Source organism: Poecilia mexicana, unplaced genomic scaffold (assembly GCF_051168715.1).
Source record: "Poecilia mexicana isolate PSO_F unplaced genomic scaffold, ASM5116871v1 scaffold_4, whole genome shotgun sequence".
Lineage (NCBI taxonomy): Eukaryota > Metazoa > Chordata > Actinopteri > Cyprinodontiformes > Poeciliidae > Poecilia > Poecilia mexicana.
The window spans coordinates 8,191,566-8,208,936 of record NW_028263373.1 but is presented as its reverse complement, the minus strand read 5'-3'; the positions used below and the strand labels follow the sequence as shown (position 1 = coordinate 8,208,936).

The window sequence follows — 17,371 nt, the reverse complement described above, 5'->3', positions numbered from 1 at the left end:
CAGCTAACAAGGTCCCATTTTGAACACAAGGAATTCTAAGAATGCCCAAAGCATTCGCGTTATTTGTTTCGTCTCTCCTCAGTTTAAATGCTTTATTCTACCTGCAGTAGATGATGTAGTGTCCTATTGAAAAGACCAGCAGTAATCCTTTAATCACTTCACGAGGAGAGAGGATGGCTGTTCATGTTACAGCATAAGAAGTAGGCTAATCTAAAAGTAGACTGCGGCCTTTTATCGTATGCACACATTTATGTGCAGATTATTTTTTGCAAGATGTAGAAGTACGCATAGTAGGACGAATTGATGTTGTGTAATTTGAGTGAGTTAAATGATGCTAGATTTCAGGAGTCCACAGAAACTGACTTAGAAATGTTTTTGTTAAACTTTTTTTTTTTTTTTTAGAAATTATTACTTACGATATTTTCTGTGCAAAACCTACTCTGTATATTACAAATCTGTAGTTACACAAGCTGATCTGAAAGCCTGATTTTGCACTGCAGATGTGAGGTTGTTAGTTTTTCCTAAATATATTTATTACAGTCGTTTATGACTGTATCTTTGTTGTTTAGCACAGAAGCATCATCTTTTTAATGATACTTCAATTAGTAAACACAGCCTTTAATGCGAGTATGTTTGATAGCTGCGAAGAATTGTGGCACATAAAAAAATATATATATATTTTTCTGAAATCATATCTAATATAATTCTTGTAAAATAAATGAAAGCATTTTTTTGTACTTTACATTTTAGGTTGATCAGAGGGTCCACTTATTTTCAGTTGTAACCCACGTTTTACTGTTTTCTTTGTTTAGAAATGTGACACAGGTGCCCATTTCTCTTGGCCCCTTCTAACACTGGGAAAGGCAGGAGAACATTTTTGCTTAACTTACACTAATTTTTGTTGATCTTATTAAAGCTGGAAATGCTGGGGGAAAAAAAGCTTCTGGACTGAACTTGCTCACTTTAGTTCAAGTAAAACTTGAAAAGTTTAAAACATCTGGAACTGTGAGGAACGAAGCTTGTAGAGAACACACATTCATGACATGAAGCACAGCGAGGAGGAAGGTGGGAGAGGCGAGAAACATCCAAAGAAGAAGAAGAAGAAGAGAAGTTTTAAGCCTATCACTCACTGTGAGGGGGATTTAATTTTTTGGATCTTGTCTACAATCTCCAACTTGTTGAAAATGGTCACAACCAGCAAGCCTGTGCATCGTCACCTTTAAAAACAATCAAGGAACAATTATATAAGGAGGAAGACATTTATAGAAATTTTGTCAAGTTCCTAAGGAGCATTTTTAGAAAGGACAACTAAAAAGCTTGTTACAAAAGGGCCCCTGGGACCGTCATCCTCATAAATCTGGCCCTGAAAACAGTGACAAAAATGTATTACAACCGGGTTTTTTTTATTATTGATAAAGCACTTACAGGAGTGAAAACAAGTGTTTATATTGCGATATATTTCATCTTCAGTGAAAACATGTGGTTGAAAACAGACAATAAATAATAATTTAGTTAGATCAAGACAACAAAAATAGTAATAGGCTACATGTATTTAAAAGCAGAACAAATCCTGCTTTACTCCGAATAGCATTAGTTTATGTAATGACTAAACGCTTTTAATGTAATGGACTCATACCTATCAGTTGAAGTTGTAATTCTCACAAGATAAATAAAAAAGTCAGCACTTTCTATCGACTCATATCGTATGTAGGACATTATGATCAGTCCTGTCATTGTTTGATGACTTTGTTCGGGGCGCTCTCCCGTGAATACGCCAAGCCATTGTTTCCGACCGTCCAGGAGAAGAAGTCCATTGTTGCTGCGAACTTTTTAATCTGGGGGATTTAAAGCCCCATCACATGCTCAGACAGAGCAGCGGGGCGCCCTGCCACTCAGCTGAAATCCATACCGAGGAAGAAAAGTTTTCCTCCGGACAGGACCTCCGGGAAACATTTCCTACACACTGCAATGCCTGCCCACGGCGCAGGACTATAGGCACTTGGGGAGTCCCACTGGACGACGGGACGCATCTCTTTCCGCTCTTCTGGAGCCAATTTCAGGATAAACATGACGCTCATGTACAGGCAGAGGTCTTTAATTGTTCTGTCCTTACTGGGAGTGCTGTCGGCCATCATGACCGTCTTATCGGTGATCTTAATATTCCAGCTGCAGTCCCACCAGGCGGCGGTGAAGGAGTCCACCACCGTCGCCTCCTCCTCGGTCATACCCGCTCACCTCTGGCCCGTCCTGCTGCCCGTCTCCACGGTGCTCTCAGCGCTGTCCCTCACCCTTAACTTGAGCTCCGTGGTCGTGAGTCTCCTCCACAGCTACTTTTCCACGGAGGTCTGCAGAGGGGAGCAGGACACCGAGAGGTATTTGGCCTGCTGCAAGCTGAACCGACTGGTTCAAGGAGCAGCCAGTTCCGTCCAGTTGTGACGCAGATTTAAACCATAATTTATAGCTAATTAGAATATTAATTCAACCTGTTGAGGGTTATTCGAACTGCTTTGAAAAATGGGAGAGATTTACGCTTCATTTTTCTGTCGCTGAGAAGTGAAATTGTTCAGTTTTGGCATGCAGACTGCCTAGTTTATCAGACTGTAAAACTTACAAAAGCGTCCAACGTTATTGATGAAAAAAAAAAATACACTGTTTTAACCTTATTGGCTGTTTTTTTTTAAACGAAAAACTCCCCTTTTAAAATGTTTGAAGGTGGAAAAGTAAAAAAAAAAATACTTACAATTGTGTATTAAAGTTGCTGAATCTTCTGGGAACTTAAATAGCTCTCAGAAAGGTTGATATTAGAACCTTTTGGAAATCTGTCCTCCACATGGTATCTTAAGATTACATGAGTAAAGTTGTAGTAATGCTTCAGGTAACATTCCCTAAAGGTCCTCTAAATGCATAATGAGACATGCAGATACATTTGAGGTTGTGAAAGCTGTAGATAAAATTTGGGGAACCAGCACCCTAACCCTAAGAATCTAACTTGTAGGTTCTCCAATCCTACATGTTGAAAGTTGTAGCTTATTATATTCTGAGCAAGTTCCCAGAAACTTTATGTGTCAGTGTGTATTAGTATGGGAAATCTGTAACTTTTCCTGAATTTTCTGAGTGGGCCACTTGTAATAATCTTAGGAAAACATAATTTATTTAGGATTAGTAAGGTTAGTTTTTGCTTGGAAAGGTCTCGAATGCTAGCCTAGCTTTGTTCTTTAATTTTCCATTCAGTTCCAAAAAGAATGGTCTCCGAGATTAAACTGTACAAATTGTCAATGTTCTCTGAGGATTCTTTAAAGATTATTTAACATAAAGCTCAGATAACCTTCGGGGAACTTTTCGGGAATGTTCCATCAACATAAAAGTTGTAGATAACATTTAAGGAACCTCCAAGAACATTATTCCTCTTTACCACAAACTTTCGCTGTCAATGTTGAAACTAACCTTTCAGGAACATTCTCTAAAGGTTCCCTGAAGGTTAGAATACCATTAAGAGGGAATTTTCTGTATGTTCTCTCAATATGACTCTTCTTTTTTCCCCTTTGGGTTCTAGTAAGGTTAGTATTTGCTTGGTACGGTCTGGTATGCTAGCATAGCCTCCAAAAGTTTACCTGTGAATTGTAGAAAAACTTAAGAGAACATTCAGTTAATAGTTCTTTCTTTTGTGTGTTTATTTAGAAAGTTATGCCTTTAGGCAATATTTACTAAAGGTTATCAGAAACTTATGTCATTAACCTATGGCCAACATTTCCTGAAAGCTCTTTGATTTTTATACCCGGTCAAAACTTTGGGAAACATTCCCCGAAGGGTCTAGTGAAGTTAACACAAGCTCGGTTAAGTCTTACATGCTAGCCTAGGTGAATCTTTTTGTAATAAATGCAGCTCCTCCAGAAGTCGATATATTATTTTTATTAATCACTATTATTTTGCTAGTTAGTCTAGTACATTAATTAAACACATTTTTATGTGTTTTACAGGTATCATTACTTAGATTTTCTCATGGCTTTCGTAATTCTTGAAAATAAATGAAAATAACGTCCTAATCACGGCAAGTCCTTGGAATTCATCACATATTTTAATTTTAAGAAAAGAAAGTATTTTTGAGGTGCTGCTTCACATCCTACATTGGTTCCTCTTTTCTGTTCAAAACATTGTTGCTACCGGTGAAAAAGAAAAAAGCTGTTTGCATGTGTATCTCCTAGTGCCCACACAATCTTCTTTCGTTGTTAATGCTACTAACCACAGCCTTGTCCTGGATACTAAATTTAACTATTAGGTTTTGTGTAAAGAAAACATGGTTTCAGAAGTATATAAAAAAAAAATGGGGCTAGCTTATATATCAGAGAGCAACGGCCTGCACTGCAATGCCTTTGGTCAACACCCCCCACAACCTTTACAAATCCCATCTAAACAATGGCCTTCCTCTTATTATGCACCCAGCACACGGCCTCGCGCTGGCCCTTTCCCACGTCGGTATACTAATTCAACACCAAAGTCTGGGACCTCCCTGCTGACACAAGGGGGCATTCCAGAAAAAGGGGAAATAATAACCAGTGTCACAATATGCATATCAAATAAACCCAAATACCCAGTAATCCCATGATTTTCGATTGACAAAACAAACTTTTCTGGGAAAACAAACACATAAACACAAAGATATTGTTCTATTTTTATTAACCAATACACCGATTTCAAAAAGTGAAGCATCAACTTGAAAGTGCAAACATACTGTAGAGGCGCTGACATGGGATCTCTTTCAACAGAGCAGACTGGTTCCTTCTGGACAGCAGAGCTGTACGACATGTGGCGATTGGACTATTCTGCCTGGGGGTGTCTGTCTATTTGGCAGGTAGGAACGACAGACAGAAAACATAACAGTACATTTTCACATTTTTTTCTTACTACCAAAGTGTTTATTCTTACATTTGACACTTCATAGACAGCTAGAAACCCACAAAAAGCATCCACAACAACGTTGTGTTAGTTGTGTTTTCAGCAGCAGAGGCATACCAGCGCTGCTGCTTTTCCTCTAATCCGGCCATCCAGTTTCAGAGAACAATGCATTCTTTGAGCAGCCATGACTTAAGTGTTTCTAATGCTGAACCTGGCAGTGCTGGTGCACCCCGCTCCGCAGAGTGGCGAGTTACTTTAGCAGAAGGGTGGTGGAGGGGGGGGTCACTTCATTGTGATAGTTGGTTGTCTCCCCTTGACCCCACTTCAGCCACAGTCCAATGGTAGTGGAGGCCAACTCAGAAGGTCTCTTTACATCCCAAAGTTGTGCCTTTCTGCCCCTTCCTTCAACATTCCTGGGTCTATGGTCCGTTTCCTGCAGGCAAACAGGATATCAATGAGACGAGCAGCGTTCAGTATGCATTTGGTTTACAGTTATCTGGGTCTCTAATGACTGATACCGTTTGCCGATAGTGAATTAAAATACTGTCTGCACGGGTAAATCAAGTTTTCTACGACCTTCTCTTCTTTCTCGGCAGCCATGTCCATTTTCATGCTCCTGATATTCGAGATGGAAACGGGCATCGCCAGCGCCTGCGTACTCTCCTCTGGGATCCTGATCCTGCTGGCGGCGGTGATACACTCCCTGGTCAAAGCTTCCCGAAGCGCCAAGCACTACAAAAGCGACCTAGCCGGCACACTCTATCAAAACGACCACGGAAGCAGCAGCGTGCCCATCTCGCGGCCCTGTGAGCTAAGAGTCGGAGTGGACAAACCGCGGATTCACCGCAGCCAGTCTCATCACATGCAGCATCCGCTCTCTTACCCAACGTGTGGCAACGTCAGGCAGAGGGAGCACTATCAGCAACAGTACTCCCCCACCGAAGGCTCCCAGAGCCACTCTAGCGATAAGGATGGATACAGCGCAGGAGGGAGCTGCCCTCGAATGCACCGGACCTTGTCTACTGAATCTGGCTTACTACAGGCCCAGGTGAAACCCTGGAATGGAGTCAACAACGAGATGAGGAGCGTTTTGGCACGCAAATCAGGGATTTCAGCAAAAGACTCGACGCTTGTGTGAGTCGACATTCTTTTCAGAGTGTGGAACTGGAGAACCGATATCTGACTGCAAGTTTGTGGAGCAAGTGAACCCCCACCACAGAGGGAAAGCTTTTTGTTTCTTCAGTGTATAAATGGCAAGTTTATCTTATCAGGCTGCATTCAAAATGGCCAAGTTTAAGGTATACAGTCAACTTTAAACATGATCCACCAATCTGAATAACACAGGTAATGAACGGTGTTAGATGCTTACAGTATGATAACCTTAACGAAAACTACCCCTGGTTTTACAGGTCTAAATTGAAACAACAATGTATTACATGATCAAATTGCTTTTATATAAAACAAAAAAAGCCACCAGATGCAACATATTTACAGCTATAGATGTTAGAAATACCAGCAGTTCTAAAGCCAGGATCACGACCCCACATGGGCTGCAAATCAATAAGTTCCTCCTCAGGAATCGAACGAAATTATAACATTTTTCAGTAGTTGTCAAATACAGGATTTTTTTTTAAATTGTGCATAATTTGTAATTTTTTCCTCTTTTGCATTTTATAAGTGAATAACAAGCTGATAATTACTCTGACAATATGCTCGAGTAGCCAGCCTGCAGCTTAAATGTCATGCGACTCATTGACCACTTCATATTATGGCACTGTATTCAATTTCAAACCAATAACTGGTAATGTTTTTCATGTACAAATTTAAAGTATGAGCGACAATACACCAACTAGATACATGTGCAAACTTTATCATAATACTGTAAATACATTATTTCACTTTATAAAGTGTTTTTATGTCGGAATTGTGTGCGTGGAGCGATTGTATTTCTTGACGTGTTCAAAAATATTTCACGTAGAACCTTAAATAAACTGTAGAAAGAAAGTGCTTGTTTACTTAAAACATAGAAACCTTGCTTCTTTTCTAGATAAATCTAGAAGAACTACTAACCTTGGACACATGTGCCCAATGTTCATGAGGAAGCAGGTGAGTTTTGTGGAGCAGGTGCGGAGGGAGCAGGAGATGAGGTCGCATCATTTTGTCTGCATGCAGGTGTTGATGGGAGAAAATAAGCAATGAAATAAACAGAAAAACAAACAATAAAACTGAAAAGTGGTTCAAAATAAGCACAAATTAAAATAACAGCAAAAAAAAAAAAAAAAAGGTAATCTGATGCAAATTAAAAAAATGAAAGCACAAAGTCATGTAACTGTCAATTTGTTTACTGTATTAGGAAATCTGGACGAATAAGGTAAAATCATTTGTATAAAGACGGACACTCAAAGCCCAAACTTACATGGGATTCAAACGTTTCAGTGGCTTTTTACGGCCATTTCAGCTCAGAGAAATTCACGTTTTACAGAGAGAGAAAAAAAAATCTCAACATACACCAAAGAGTCGTGTGAAAAAGTACAACATCCCACTTTTTCATTCCTCGGGAAAAAATGTGTCAACAGGAGGTGGCAAGCAAAAATGTATCTTGCTTCATTCATTAAACAAATACATAAGATGCTGTACTCTTGTTTTTGAAGACCTCTGAGATCTCATATATAACTGTGGTGATCGCTCTCTAATAGTCGATCCAGAAATTGCAATTTTTAAAATACAGAACATGTTATGAAATCTTGCTTTCAGTTTTTATTGTTTACATTATTTTTTCAATATTTGCTAAAATTTTAATCAAATAATAATGTGTCCAAATATGTTGAATATATAAATATATTTTAACATGATTGCTTTTATTGTACAAACCTACTGCTTAATTTTAGTCACACATTAGGAGCAATTTTTGGCATTATTTAGATTTTTTTGTGTACATTTCATTTTATTTTTGAAAACCCAGTTCTTACTCACTTTCAAAAAAAATGGTAACTTGCTTTGGTCACAATATAATTTGAATAAAAAAACCCTAATGTTGCTTGATAAATTCAAGAATGCTGGTGCAATTTATTAATTGTAAGGGTAGAGGTGATGTGGGCAAGACCTACTCAGTTCTGACTGTCAATTCTGCTTAAAAATTATATTACTGAATCTGGAGACTAAGGTCAACAGTCTGAAATATTGCACTGCATGTAAACACAGATATTCACCATTTATGGTCTGTGGAAAGAACCGTGTGAAAGCCATGTTCAGAGACATACAAGCGGAGTTCAAAAGTTTGAAGTGATGAGGAACACATGAACTTTACAAAACACAAACAAAGTAATAAATAATGGCAACCTGACAATATCCTTCCTAACAGATAGTTGGCAGACAAATGACCTTTCATTTGTACATGAATTTTTTGATTTTAAAATGGAGTAAACTCAACTGAAACAAGACCATGTGTGTTTTGAAGCACGTGTCATAGACAGCTGTGCCCTTGTGAAATTTAGGGAGGGGATGAACACTAAACGGGTTAAACACAGCTCTTAAGATAACGCCACAGCATTTCATTCAAGTGCTGGTCTGAATTTTGACTAGATCAAAACAACAATTTCATTCTTTTGGTTTTCTTTAGGTGTCCTTTTGTACTGTGTTCTGGATCAATGTGTTTTATGTTTTCCTAATAAGGCTCAAGGTTCAGCTGTCCATCAGATATTATATATATATTTTTTGCTTACCCTTCCACCACTGTGTTTTAGAGACATCAGAGACTATTAGTAATGCTTCCATGTTTCTAGTGTCTCGTTTAAAATGTCTTGTTCAGATTTGACACAGCAAATGGAATACCGTCTACTTTTTGTTTAAGACTTATAGATGGGGACATAAACTTTCTACGGGTTGAATTTATACTCATATTTACAAAATGTTTGTACCTGCGTCCATTATAGTTACTGATCTGCTCCTTCATGGTGATGGCTTGTCGAAGAAGGGTGTCAATGTTCTTGAAATACACACTGCTGTTTGTCATACTTTTCACGGCACTGCAAAAACACAGACAGAAACACAAGAATTAACTTTGAGGAAAAACGTCGGATGGGATTCTGCTTAATTGAAACATTCCGAAACTTCTCACCTGCATGCATACTCTACCGTGTAGATGGCTCCCTGACTCTGTTCCTCCCAGCTCTGCATGTCTGTCTGTGGAAAAAAAGGAACAAAGAAAGAAACAAATGTTGACATAGAGTTTATTTAAATATAGAGTTAACAGCACAACTTGATTAAAAGACATCACGTAGCATGCTTCTCAAAAAAATTTATTTCAACAGAAAAAAAATGAGTTTTTGTGAAAAAATTTGATATTTGTTTTTGTTTGTGTGTTCTTTGAAATTAGCTGTGATTCACTTTATTTTGAGCTCAAGTTATTTTAGACAACTGAATATTAGGTTGAGGCAATGGGGAAAAGATGACCAGTTTATTAAGTGGAACTTTGACAAATTTGATCAGAATTTTCTAAAATACATAATTTAGAGGCATCTAAACTACTTTTAATATATATATATATATATATATATATATATATATATATATATATATATATATATATATATATATATATATATATATATTGGTTTTGAAAAAAAGAAATTCCCACATCCTTGTTGCTAAAGTGCAGCAATAAACACAAGGATGACATAATTCAAATAAAAACAAGATTCTCCAAAACACCAATCAAACATCTGTTTGATTCATCATCTGCTGCTGGCTGGCAACACAGCTCCGTATGCGTAGTGCATATGGATCACAACAACTCCCACCCTCCGCAATTGTTCTGTTCAACAATTCCCATAGTTAAGAAGAAAGTTGGAGTGACAGCCTGGGTCTTAAACATGTCTTAAAATCTAAATACAAAAGGTAAGCAATAACAAAACTATATAATACATATGTTCAATTATTCTAACAGCAATATGAACAACTAGGGGAGGCCAGCGTCTTACACTGGAGCAATAAATTAAATAAGGTTTAGTTAAACTATCCAGTGCATTCATAGCTAAAAAGCACAACATTTAATGCGTTAGGAAGATCAGAAGCCAATATTTGTTTGTAATTAAGTTTCAGACTCATAACTGAATAGTCTAAAGATGATTGTTCACTGAAATTACAATGTGTTGCTGGAAGATGTTTTTTTTTTTTTTTTCATTTTTAATGCTGCAGACAGCTGGAAGGTGTAACATCGAGCTGAAGGAGGAATACCTTGTGCTGCACCAGCTCAGGCAGGGACCTCCTGACGTGCTCCTGCAGCCTGTACAGAGCCACTGATGGCTCGTTAGCCAGGACATACATACTCTCCGTGAATTTGTCACTCACTGTGGAGTCAAACAGACCAGAACACAGCATTAAATGTGTAATTCGTGCCATGAAACATAACAGCGAAACGAACACTTAAACGGTATTATATGTAAGACTTAGCTTGGCCGCTAGCTCAAGCAGCCATTTCTTAGCGCTGCAGCGTTAATGTATGGTTTCAGTAGAAAGTCATCTACGGATTTGTTTTGCTGCTGTTTACCTCTCCTAACTTTCAGTTGCATCTCTTGGTCATCCATGACAAAAGCTTGTTTCTCCTCTCAGAAGCCAACAGCGCGAAGAACGGCGTCAGCTGATTCCTGCTTCCGTATTATTGTCCATCTGTGCAACAACGACGAGATTCCGGACAGAAACACTGACTCTAACAAACGTTTTTCCTTCGCGAATTTAGTCAGAGATGCTTTGATCCCCGAAACGGACTGCTGATTCAAACGATATTTCATCTTGTCTGTTCCCTTAACATTGTTTCTAACAAGCAAAAAAACTGAACAACGTGAGAAGTGTACTTTCTAAACTGTTCGGAAACCGAAACGATCCGGTGTTCGAGCGGAAATTTTACACTTTCTGTTTTCCCAAAAGGAAGTGGGTCTGCGAATGTGGCTGGATGAGGTAAGGAATTTTCCCCGTAGATTTGATAAACTATGTTTGTTAACTCTCACTTGTTTGTGCAGACACACAATCTAGTATCAAATTGTTTTTTATGTAGTTATGATGGAGAGCAGAGATGATGAAGAGGTTACAAATGGCCATCACATTCAGCAATCTAATGCTGCTGAACATTCTTCCAGTTCAACACGTGGAAATTCAAACGGTATTATATCTTCCAAATGTGCTCACATTCTTGACACCTTACACTACCAGAGTCACCTGAGGTTATCTGATTAAGATAGTCTTAGATTGGCTGGACTGTAAATAAGATATCACCACTAACATGGATGTGTTTTCTCTGATTGGTACTCTAGAGATGGATGTGGAGGAGGATGACATCTTTAAACACTCCACTACTTTGACCAACAAGCAGCGTGGGAATGAAGTAACAGTACGTCCAGCAACATTAGACTGTAAGTAAACGCACTTAGAAACTTGCAGTTTCAAAAATCAGGAGACTATTTGCAAACAGACAAAAGTCCACATTAATTTGGGACTTTTGATGGCGCGTCCTAGGCATGCACACAATTGCAGTGTTTAAAAGAAAGAAAGAAAGAAAAAAGAAAACAAGAATTGAGTAGAACACCTGTAATTGATTGTATGTTTTAGATAAGCTTAATATAACCTGGAATATGTTGGAGCACCAGTGCCACTGCCCACAGTGACAATAGTTAACAGCGCCGTGAACTGTAAGGGTGCACATCTATGGGGAACTATTTGAGCTGTTTGGCCACATTGACAAGAAGTACATTTGGTTTGGACTTGTCAAAATATGGTTCTCAAAGATCAGAGTGCCAGCTGTCCACCATGATGGACAGCTGGCAGCTCAAATCCTTCAACACCTTAACAATTGTGCCATTACGTATTTCAGTGCCATCCTCAGTCATATTGATAAATTCATGGACAATGCTTAAAATTGTGCTTGAATTTAAAAGTTCATTTAAATTGGTTGGTTGACCCCAAAAAAGTGGTCATGTATTCAGCCAGAGGCTGGTTGAAAGCTACGAAAAGTATTCCGTAGGGTTATTTATGGCTAAGAAACATTTACCCAAATATTGGTCATGATGATTTTATGTATTAGACAAAATCTGCAACATATTCAAATGCCCAGTGTTTTACAAGATCTCTGAAGTTGTCATATCAGTCCATCCAGATAAAAAAAACAACAAAAAAAAAGATAAAAAGTCGTCAATTGTTAAAAGCCCAAATTGGTTATGACTTTTATTACCCCCACAAATGTGTGCAACCCTCTGGTCAAAACTGTAGGTGTTTCATCATCGTTTCTGGATTATTTGTATCGGTTATTTTTTTAACAGCTCTGTCCATACATCAGCTGGCAGCTCAGGGTGACGTTTCACAAGTGGCTGCACATGTAAGTAAAGGTAAGAAAATCCCGTCCTGTTGTTTTGAAAAGTACACGATTCTGCATTTCCGAGCACTTCGTGCTTCTACCTTGCAGACAGTTCAGTGCTCACCACGCAGGATGATCGGGGTTTTACACCCCTCATGTGGGCGGCTGCGTTTGGAGAAAAAGCAATGGTGGACTTTCTCTTGGAAAAGGTTAGGAAAAACAAAAGACACGCGCTACATCGAAACTCCTAGTGTCATTTTCAATAAAATAAACATTTCATAGAAATATATTTTAAAGGGTGCGGATCCCAATGCAATCGCAAGGGAGCGAGAGAGCGCCCTGACTCTGGCCAGCTCTGGCGGCTACGTGGACATCGTCGAGTCTCTCCTCAGACATGGAGTGGACATTAACACCTACGACTGGGTACAGCTGGGACTTTAGACATTTCCTTCACACATGCTCAAGATATATCAGGAGAACAAGTTATATGTTACAACATAACCACTGTTTTTTAATTGTTTTTTTTTTGTTTTTTTTTGTTCTCAGAATGGTGGAACTCCTCTTCTTTATGCTGTACGAGGGAACCACATCAAATGTGTAGAAGCTCTGCTTGGTACATTGCATGTCTTTTTTTATACAAAAAGAAAAAAGAATATATAAAATAATAACAACACTTGGTTAAAGCAGGTTTATTCTAACAATGGTAATCTCTTGCAGCCAAAGGAGCAGATATGACCATAGAGTCAGACTCTGGCTACAGTCCGATGGCCTTAGCTGTTGCACTTGGGCACAAAAAACGTATGTATTAGTTTGCTCTAAGGCGTTACATTTGCTCTCATTTTGTCATGTTAAAACTACAAACTTCATTGTATTTTATTAGGATTTTATGTGATAGGAAAAACCCCCCCACACATTTTGAATACAAGTTAAGTTAAAATTTTTAATCAGATTGTTCTGCCCTTAGCTTTTAGTGGCTTGTTGTTTGACGTAACCCGATTTCAAACCACCCAACAAATTTATTCATGGCCTTCTTGTTCTACACGACTGTTCACAAATGTTCTTTAAAAAAAATAAAATAAAATCCAAGGCCTTCAAAGTGCAGCTGTAGTTCCACTGAGATTAAAATACACTCAAACTATTTACCCACTTCTGGTTATCTGTTGCACAATATTTTATTCAGGGATGTCAAATTATAAATAAATATTACAACCACAATTTCAGATTTTTGGTTTTAAAAAAAAAAAGACCACCACAAATCCATCACTACTTTTTCTCTCTTTTTTTTTTTTTTTTTGCATGAAATCCCAAATAAAGAAATTAAAAGATTATAGTTGTAATTAACCAAAATGTGTAAAAGTTAATAGAATATGAATACTTTTACAAGGCAATAATTACAATTATCGATTTAAACCATTTTTACAGGGTGTTGTCATAAATGAACTGTAAAAAAAATTCTTTTACATTTTTCCCCTCTAGTTCAGAAAGTGTTGGAGGACCACATCCTGAAACTCTACAAGCCAACATGACGTCAAAAAGCCAACATGATGTCAAAAAGCCAACATGACGTCAAAAAGCCAACATGACGTCAAAAAGCCAACATGACGTCAAAAAGCCAACATGACGTCAAAAAGCCAACATGACGTCAAAAAGCCAACATGACGTCAAAAAAACCCGCAGAAACATTAGGCAGAAGACGCTTCGCTCCCATCCGTGCAACATTAAGAGACGGTAAAAACATCCGCCACGTCGACAAACCACAACAGAAGACAGAAATGTAAATAATTGGATTTATTTATGCACTTACAGTTTGTTTTTTTTTTAAAAACCCTGATTTTTTCTTTTTGTTTTTTTTAATGACAATTTACGTAAAAACTATTTTGAAAGAATGAATGAAATGTCAATTGTTCTGTAGAATTGTTCTGAATGGAATTGGGGGGGAAAAAATTAAGCTTTAATAAAATGCTATTTTTCGATAAAGCGGTCGTGTAATTCAAAAGGCACAATATACATTTCTAAACGCAGCAAACTTTTTTAACGCCACTATGGCCGTCAAAGTGTCCAACGTGTGCATTTTCTTGTTTTACTGACGTGAAGTGAAACTTCCACACAGACGTCTGAACGCAGCAATACCAAAAAAGGCCACGTTTGCATCAGTTCACAAGGTGGCACTACCAGATGACATGTTTTCCAAGTGTCACCACACCACCCTGTACTTTGGCCACGGGTCATTTCCTCTCTCATGAGAGCATTAAAAAAAAAAAAATGCTCATGAGGTTTTTTCCCCCAAAATGTCCAAGGAATAAACAACGATTCTCCCAAAAAGGTCGGTGCTGTTCTCAAACAGTATTTTTACTTTGTCCACGGTGGGGGCCTCCTGTATGGGAAAGCTGTGGGTGTGGAGTTAAGAACGAAATAGGGGGGTGGTGATAATGAACAACATGGTCAGAAAAATATTGTCCAATAGCTATTATGAGCCGAACAGAACAGCAACAGGAAGCGTGCTGTTGTTCTTTTGAAGTTACGTTTCTTTAAGAAGAGCAAATTCGTAAAATGGTTCCATTTTCTGGTTTATATTAACCGCTGGACATCAAGAAAAAATATTAGGTAATTAATTTAAATGTTTTTGTTCTGATTGTAAAAAAAAAGAAAAGAAAAAAGGCACTCAAAATGGTTTTAAGCCATTAATAATATACTCATTTCATCGAGTCATTTTAATGTACAGGTGCTTCTCAATGCATTTTTTTTTCAGCTGCAAAAGTGAAAATCCAACTTTATAAATTCATCACACAAATATTAATGAGTCTACAATTTTTTTTTTTAGACAAGTAGCAGGGAACAATTATAAACATACAAGTTTCACTTTTTGAAGTAAAATATTAATAATGTATTGTCACCTTCCCAAAATTATGCTCCAAGTAATTTTTTGCCAAAAGTAATTTTGGCAGAAAAAAAAAATCACTCCCTTTTAACTGCCAAAATATAAATTAGGCAAAAAAAATAAAAATAAAAAATCACTTTCAGCAAAAAATGACTTGAATGACAATATAAAGTTTTTCTCTAATGTTTAATTTAATGAGAAGCACCTGCAGACGTGTCTTGCGAACATGCGACATGCATGACTGCCGTCCTAATGTAAATGTTTAAGTGAGGATATCTGAAGACAGTTATTGTCCTCTGGGTAAAACTGGCTCAGCCCTGTGAAGTCTCCGTCTTTGCGGCAACCTGCAGAAAGCACAGACACAAAAATAGTGTGCATCATCTTGTCACGCTTGCTACAGGAAACTCTAAAGTTAGAATGGCAATTACTTCTTTCAAGAAACCGCAGCGTTTACCTTCTAATCTGCATGCTTTAGCCGAGAAGCCTCCCTGGAATTGGAGTTTCACCTCGGAGACTTTAACAGATTGGGGAAACTCCAGCAGCACCCACTGACGGTCCCCCTGACAAAGAGAAGACAGCGATTGAGCCACAGTGTAACGTGGACGGTACAATATGTCATTAAAAAAATGCATGAACTCCTGGAAGTCTAGAAAATATGCTGCACATTGGAACAAAACCCTCATTGTTTATAATCGTTTCGAGTAAATACGTATTCAACCAAACTCAAAAGAAATTCTGATATCTTTCGTTCTGATTAAATACAAGAACATTTACATGCAGCATGTTCAGCTGAAATAATTATTTTTGCTGACAATCATTTAGGATCTATTAATATGTTGCACTGCAGTTACACCTTTATCTCTGCAAAAAGAATCTTAAGTCTTGGTCAATTATTATCCTAAATGCCCAACAGAATGCTAATGCTAATGAATATTTTGTAATACTGTGCTTGGTGCACACATTTATTTTGAATACAATTCTTAACTCGATAAAAGCTAACTAAGGCAAACGGCATCATTTAATGTCTCGCTTATTTATAAAAAGCATCCTTAGCAATATTAGGCCAACATGGTGTCAGCCTTGAATCTCTTCTAGTCAAGTCTGACTTTCAAGAAGAAGAAATGTTGGGGGGAAATCCCAAATTATCGTAAGTATGAGGACTTTGAGTTAAGCAGCATCTGAGTTGAACTAACCATCTTTGGCTGCTACACTCACTTTTTGCACAACAGAAGAAGAAATTTGAGAAACCAGATAAACAAAAACAGAGGAACCAGATTTTAGGGTCAAAGTCGGTATGCTACGGGGATTAAAGAGTGCAAAGAAAAGTGTCCCCACACCATTATGCCACCTCCAAACCTTTTTCTTAATGTGTACACCAAATTCTGATCAAACCATCTGAAGGTTACTCTGACATTTGCCAGGAGTCTTTAACAAAGTTAACACCTGGGTTTTTTATTTTTATTTTTTCACTTCTTTTGGAATATTCTCTGGAAACCCGAGAGGATGTTGTGAGTCAAAACCTCAATAAATAACACAAAACAACAAGAGGTACAAAGTCACTTAAATCCTCCTCCTTTCCCATTCTGACGCTTGGTTTCTAACTCAAGTCATCTCCATTGGACTAGATGTCAAAATCAGCTTTATTTCTTCACGATGCAACACTGTTTACTGTAAACTAAAAATAAATAAATAACATGAACTTGGAACAAAGCTGTCATTTTTTTGTTGTTTTTTACCTGGTCTGAGTTCCAGCAGGTTTCTTCATTACAGTCGAACATGAACTTTTTCCCAAACTGCTTTACGTCTCTGTTTAGCACTGAACTCACCCTAAAAGGGCAACAGTTGGGGGGGTATTTAGTACCTGAAGGAGCATAGTAATTATTTCTGAATGAATACCAATTTTATTCACCTGCTTTGCGTTTCGCTACAGATCAACTGAGAAGCCATACTCACAAATTGCCGTCAAGCGTTGTGTCCACGTGATGTTTTTACGACGGCGACATCATGGAGCGTCATGTCTCCCACGGCCACTAGATGGAGCGCTCGATCCGTCTTCACGTTCTCCTTGAGGTCATAAGTAAAACATTTATGTCTATTACTGACATCACAGAAAGGGGAAAGAAAAGTCAACGCATATTCATTAAGATCTCCATAGATAACACACAGTATTATTTATTTTTAAAAAATTCTCTTTGGTTAGTCAGGTGTCATTACAGTTCTCCCTGCCATGATCACTGTTGACCGAGATAAACAAT

General features: G+C 37.9%; 4 protein-coding genes across 5 annotated transcripts; 2 read left to right on the top strand and 2 right to left on the bottom strand.

Moving 5' to 3' along the window:
- Positions 1–2,023: 2,023 nt before the first annotated feature.
- Positions 2,024–6,897, top strand: tmem221 (transmembrane protein 221). The gene is made up of 3 exons (XM_014999221.2): positions 2,024–2,372; positions 4,764–4,849; positions 5,490–6,897. Exons 1-3 carry the CDS (start codon positions 2,068–2,070, stop codon positions 6,029–6,031), a joined length of 933 nt encoding a protein of 310 aa, XP_014854707.1. The 5' UTR covers positions 2,024–2,067; the 3' UTR covers positions 6,032–6,897.
- Positions 4,658–10,614, bottom strand: borcs8 (BLOC-1 related complex subunit 8). The gene is made up of 6 exons (XM_014999225.2): positions 10,442–10,614; positions 10,129–10,241; positions 9,011–9,075; positions 8,811–8,918; positions 6,964–7,055; positions 4,658–5,326 (listed from the first exon to the last, which is right to left on the bottom strand). Exons 1-5 carry the CDS (start codon positions 10,476–10,478, stop codon positions 6,986–6,988), a joined length of 393 nt encoding a protein of 130 aa, XP_014854711.1. The 5' UTR covers positions 10,479–10,614; the 3' UTR covers positions 4,658–5,326; positions 6,964–6,985.
- Positions 10,599–14,215, top strand: rfxank (regulatory factor X-associated ankyrin-containing protein). Of its 2 annotated transcripts, none has more exons than XM_088004883.1 (9): positions 10,599–10,848; positions 10,946–11,050; positions 11,202–11,300; positions 12,204–12,269; positions 12,347–12,447; positions 12,521–12,661; positions 12,785–12,851; positions 12,956–13,036; positions 13,715–14,215. In XM_088004883.1, exons 2-9 carry the CDS (start codon positions 10,948–10,950, stop codon positions 13,762–13,764), a joined length of 708 nt encoding a protein of 235 aa, XP_087861009.1. In that variant the 5' UTR covers positions 10,599–10,848; positions 10,946–10,947; the 3' UTR covers positions 13,765–14,215. The 2 variants fall into 2 exon arrangements, with proteins under 2 accessions (XP_087861009.1, XP_014854708.1); XM_014999222.2 differs by having other exon boundaries at positions 10,604–10,848; positions 12,536–12,661.
- Positions 14,012–17,118, bottom strand: nr2c2ap (nuclear receptor 2C2-associated protein). The gene is made up of 5 exons (XM_014999224.2): positions 17,026–17,118; positions 16,853–16,943; positions 15,571–15,676; positions 15,393–15,460; positions 14,012–14,627 (listed from the first exon to the last, which is right to left on the bottom strand). Exons 1-5 carry the CDS (start codon positions 17,061–17,063, stop codon positions 14,505–14,507), a joined length of 426 nt encoding a protein of 141 aa, XP_014854710.1. The 5' UTR covers positions 17,064–17,118; the 3' UTR covers positions 14,012–14,504.
- Positions 17,119–17,371: the final 253 nt, after the last annotated feature.

Bases quoted from the DNA above. Each gene is read 5' to 3' on its own strand.
- tmem221 (XM_014999221.2), top strand. From the start codon at position 2,068: ATGACGCTCATGTACAGGCAGAGGTCTTTAATTGTTCTGTCCTTACTG. The intron at 2,373-4,763 runs GTATTTGGCCTG...CTCTTTCAACAG, and splicing joins GGGGAGCAGGACACCGAGAG to AGCAGACTGGTTCCTTCTGG. The intron at 4,850-5,489 runs GTAGGAACGACA...CTTTCTCGGCAG, and splicing joins GGTGTCTGTCTATTTGGCAG to CCATGTCCATTTTCATGCTC.
- borcs8 (XM_014999225.2), bottom strand. From the start codon at position 10,478: ATGGATGACCAAGAGATGCAACTGAAAGTTAGGAGAG. The intron at 9,076-10,128 runs GTATTCCTCCTT...TTTTTTCCACAG, and splicing joins CTGAGCTGGTGCAGCACAAG to ACAGACATGCAGAGCTGGGA. The intron at 7,056-8,810 runs GTACAAACATTT...ACCTGCATGCAG, and splicing joins AGTAACTATAATGGACGCAG to ACAAAATGATGCGACCTCAT.
- rfxank (XM_088004883.1), top strand. From the start codon at position 10,948: ATGATGGAGAGCAGAGATGATGAAGAGGTTACAAATGGCCATCACATT. The intron at 12,662-12,784 runs GTACAGCTGGGA...TTTTGTTCTCAG, and splicing joins ACATTAACACCTACGACTGG to AATGGTGGAACTCCTCTTCT. The intron at 13,037-13,714 runs GTATGTATTAGT...TTTCCCCTCTAG, and splicing joins TGCACTTGGGCACAAAAAAC to TTCAGAAAGTGTTGGAGGAC.
- nr2c2ap (XM_014999224.2), bottom strand. From the start codon at position 17,063: ATGGCTTCTCAGTTGATCTGTAGCGAAACGCAAAGCAG. The intron at 15,461-15,570 runs GTAAACGCTGCG...TGCTTTCTGCAG, and splicing joins TAAAGCATGCAGATTAGAAG to GTTGCCGCAAAGACGGAGAC. The intron at 14,628-15,392 runs ATATCCTCACTT...CTCCACACCCAC, and splicing joins AGGACAATAACTGTCTTCAG to AGCTTTCCCATACAGGAGGC.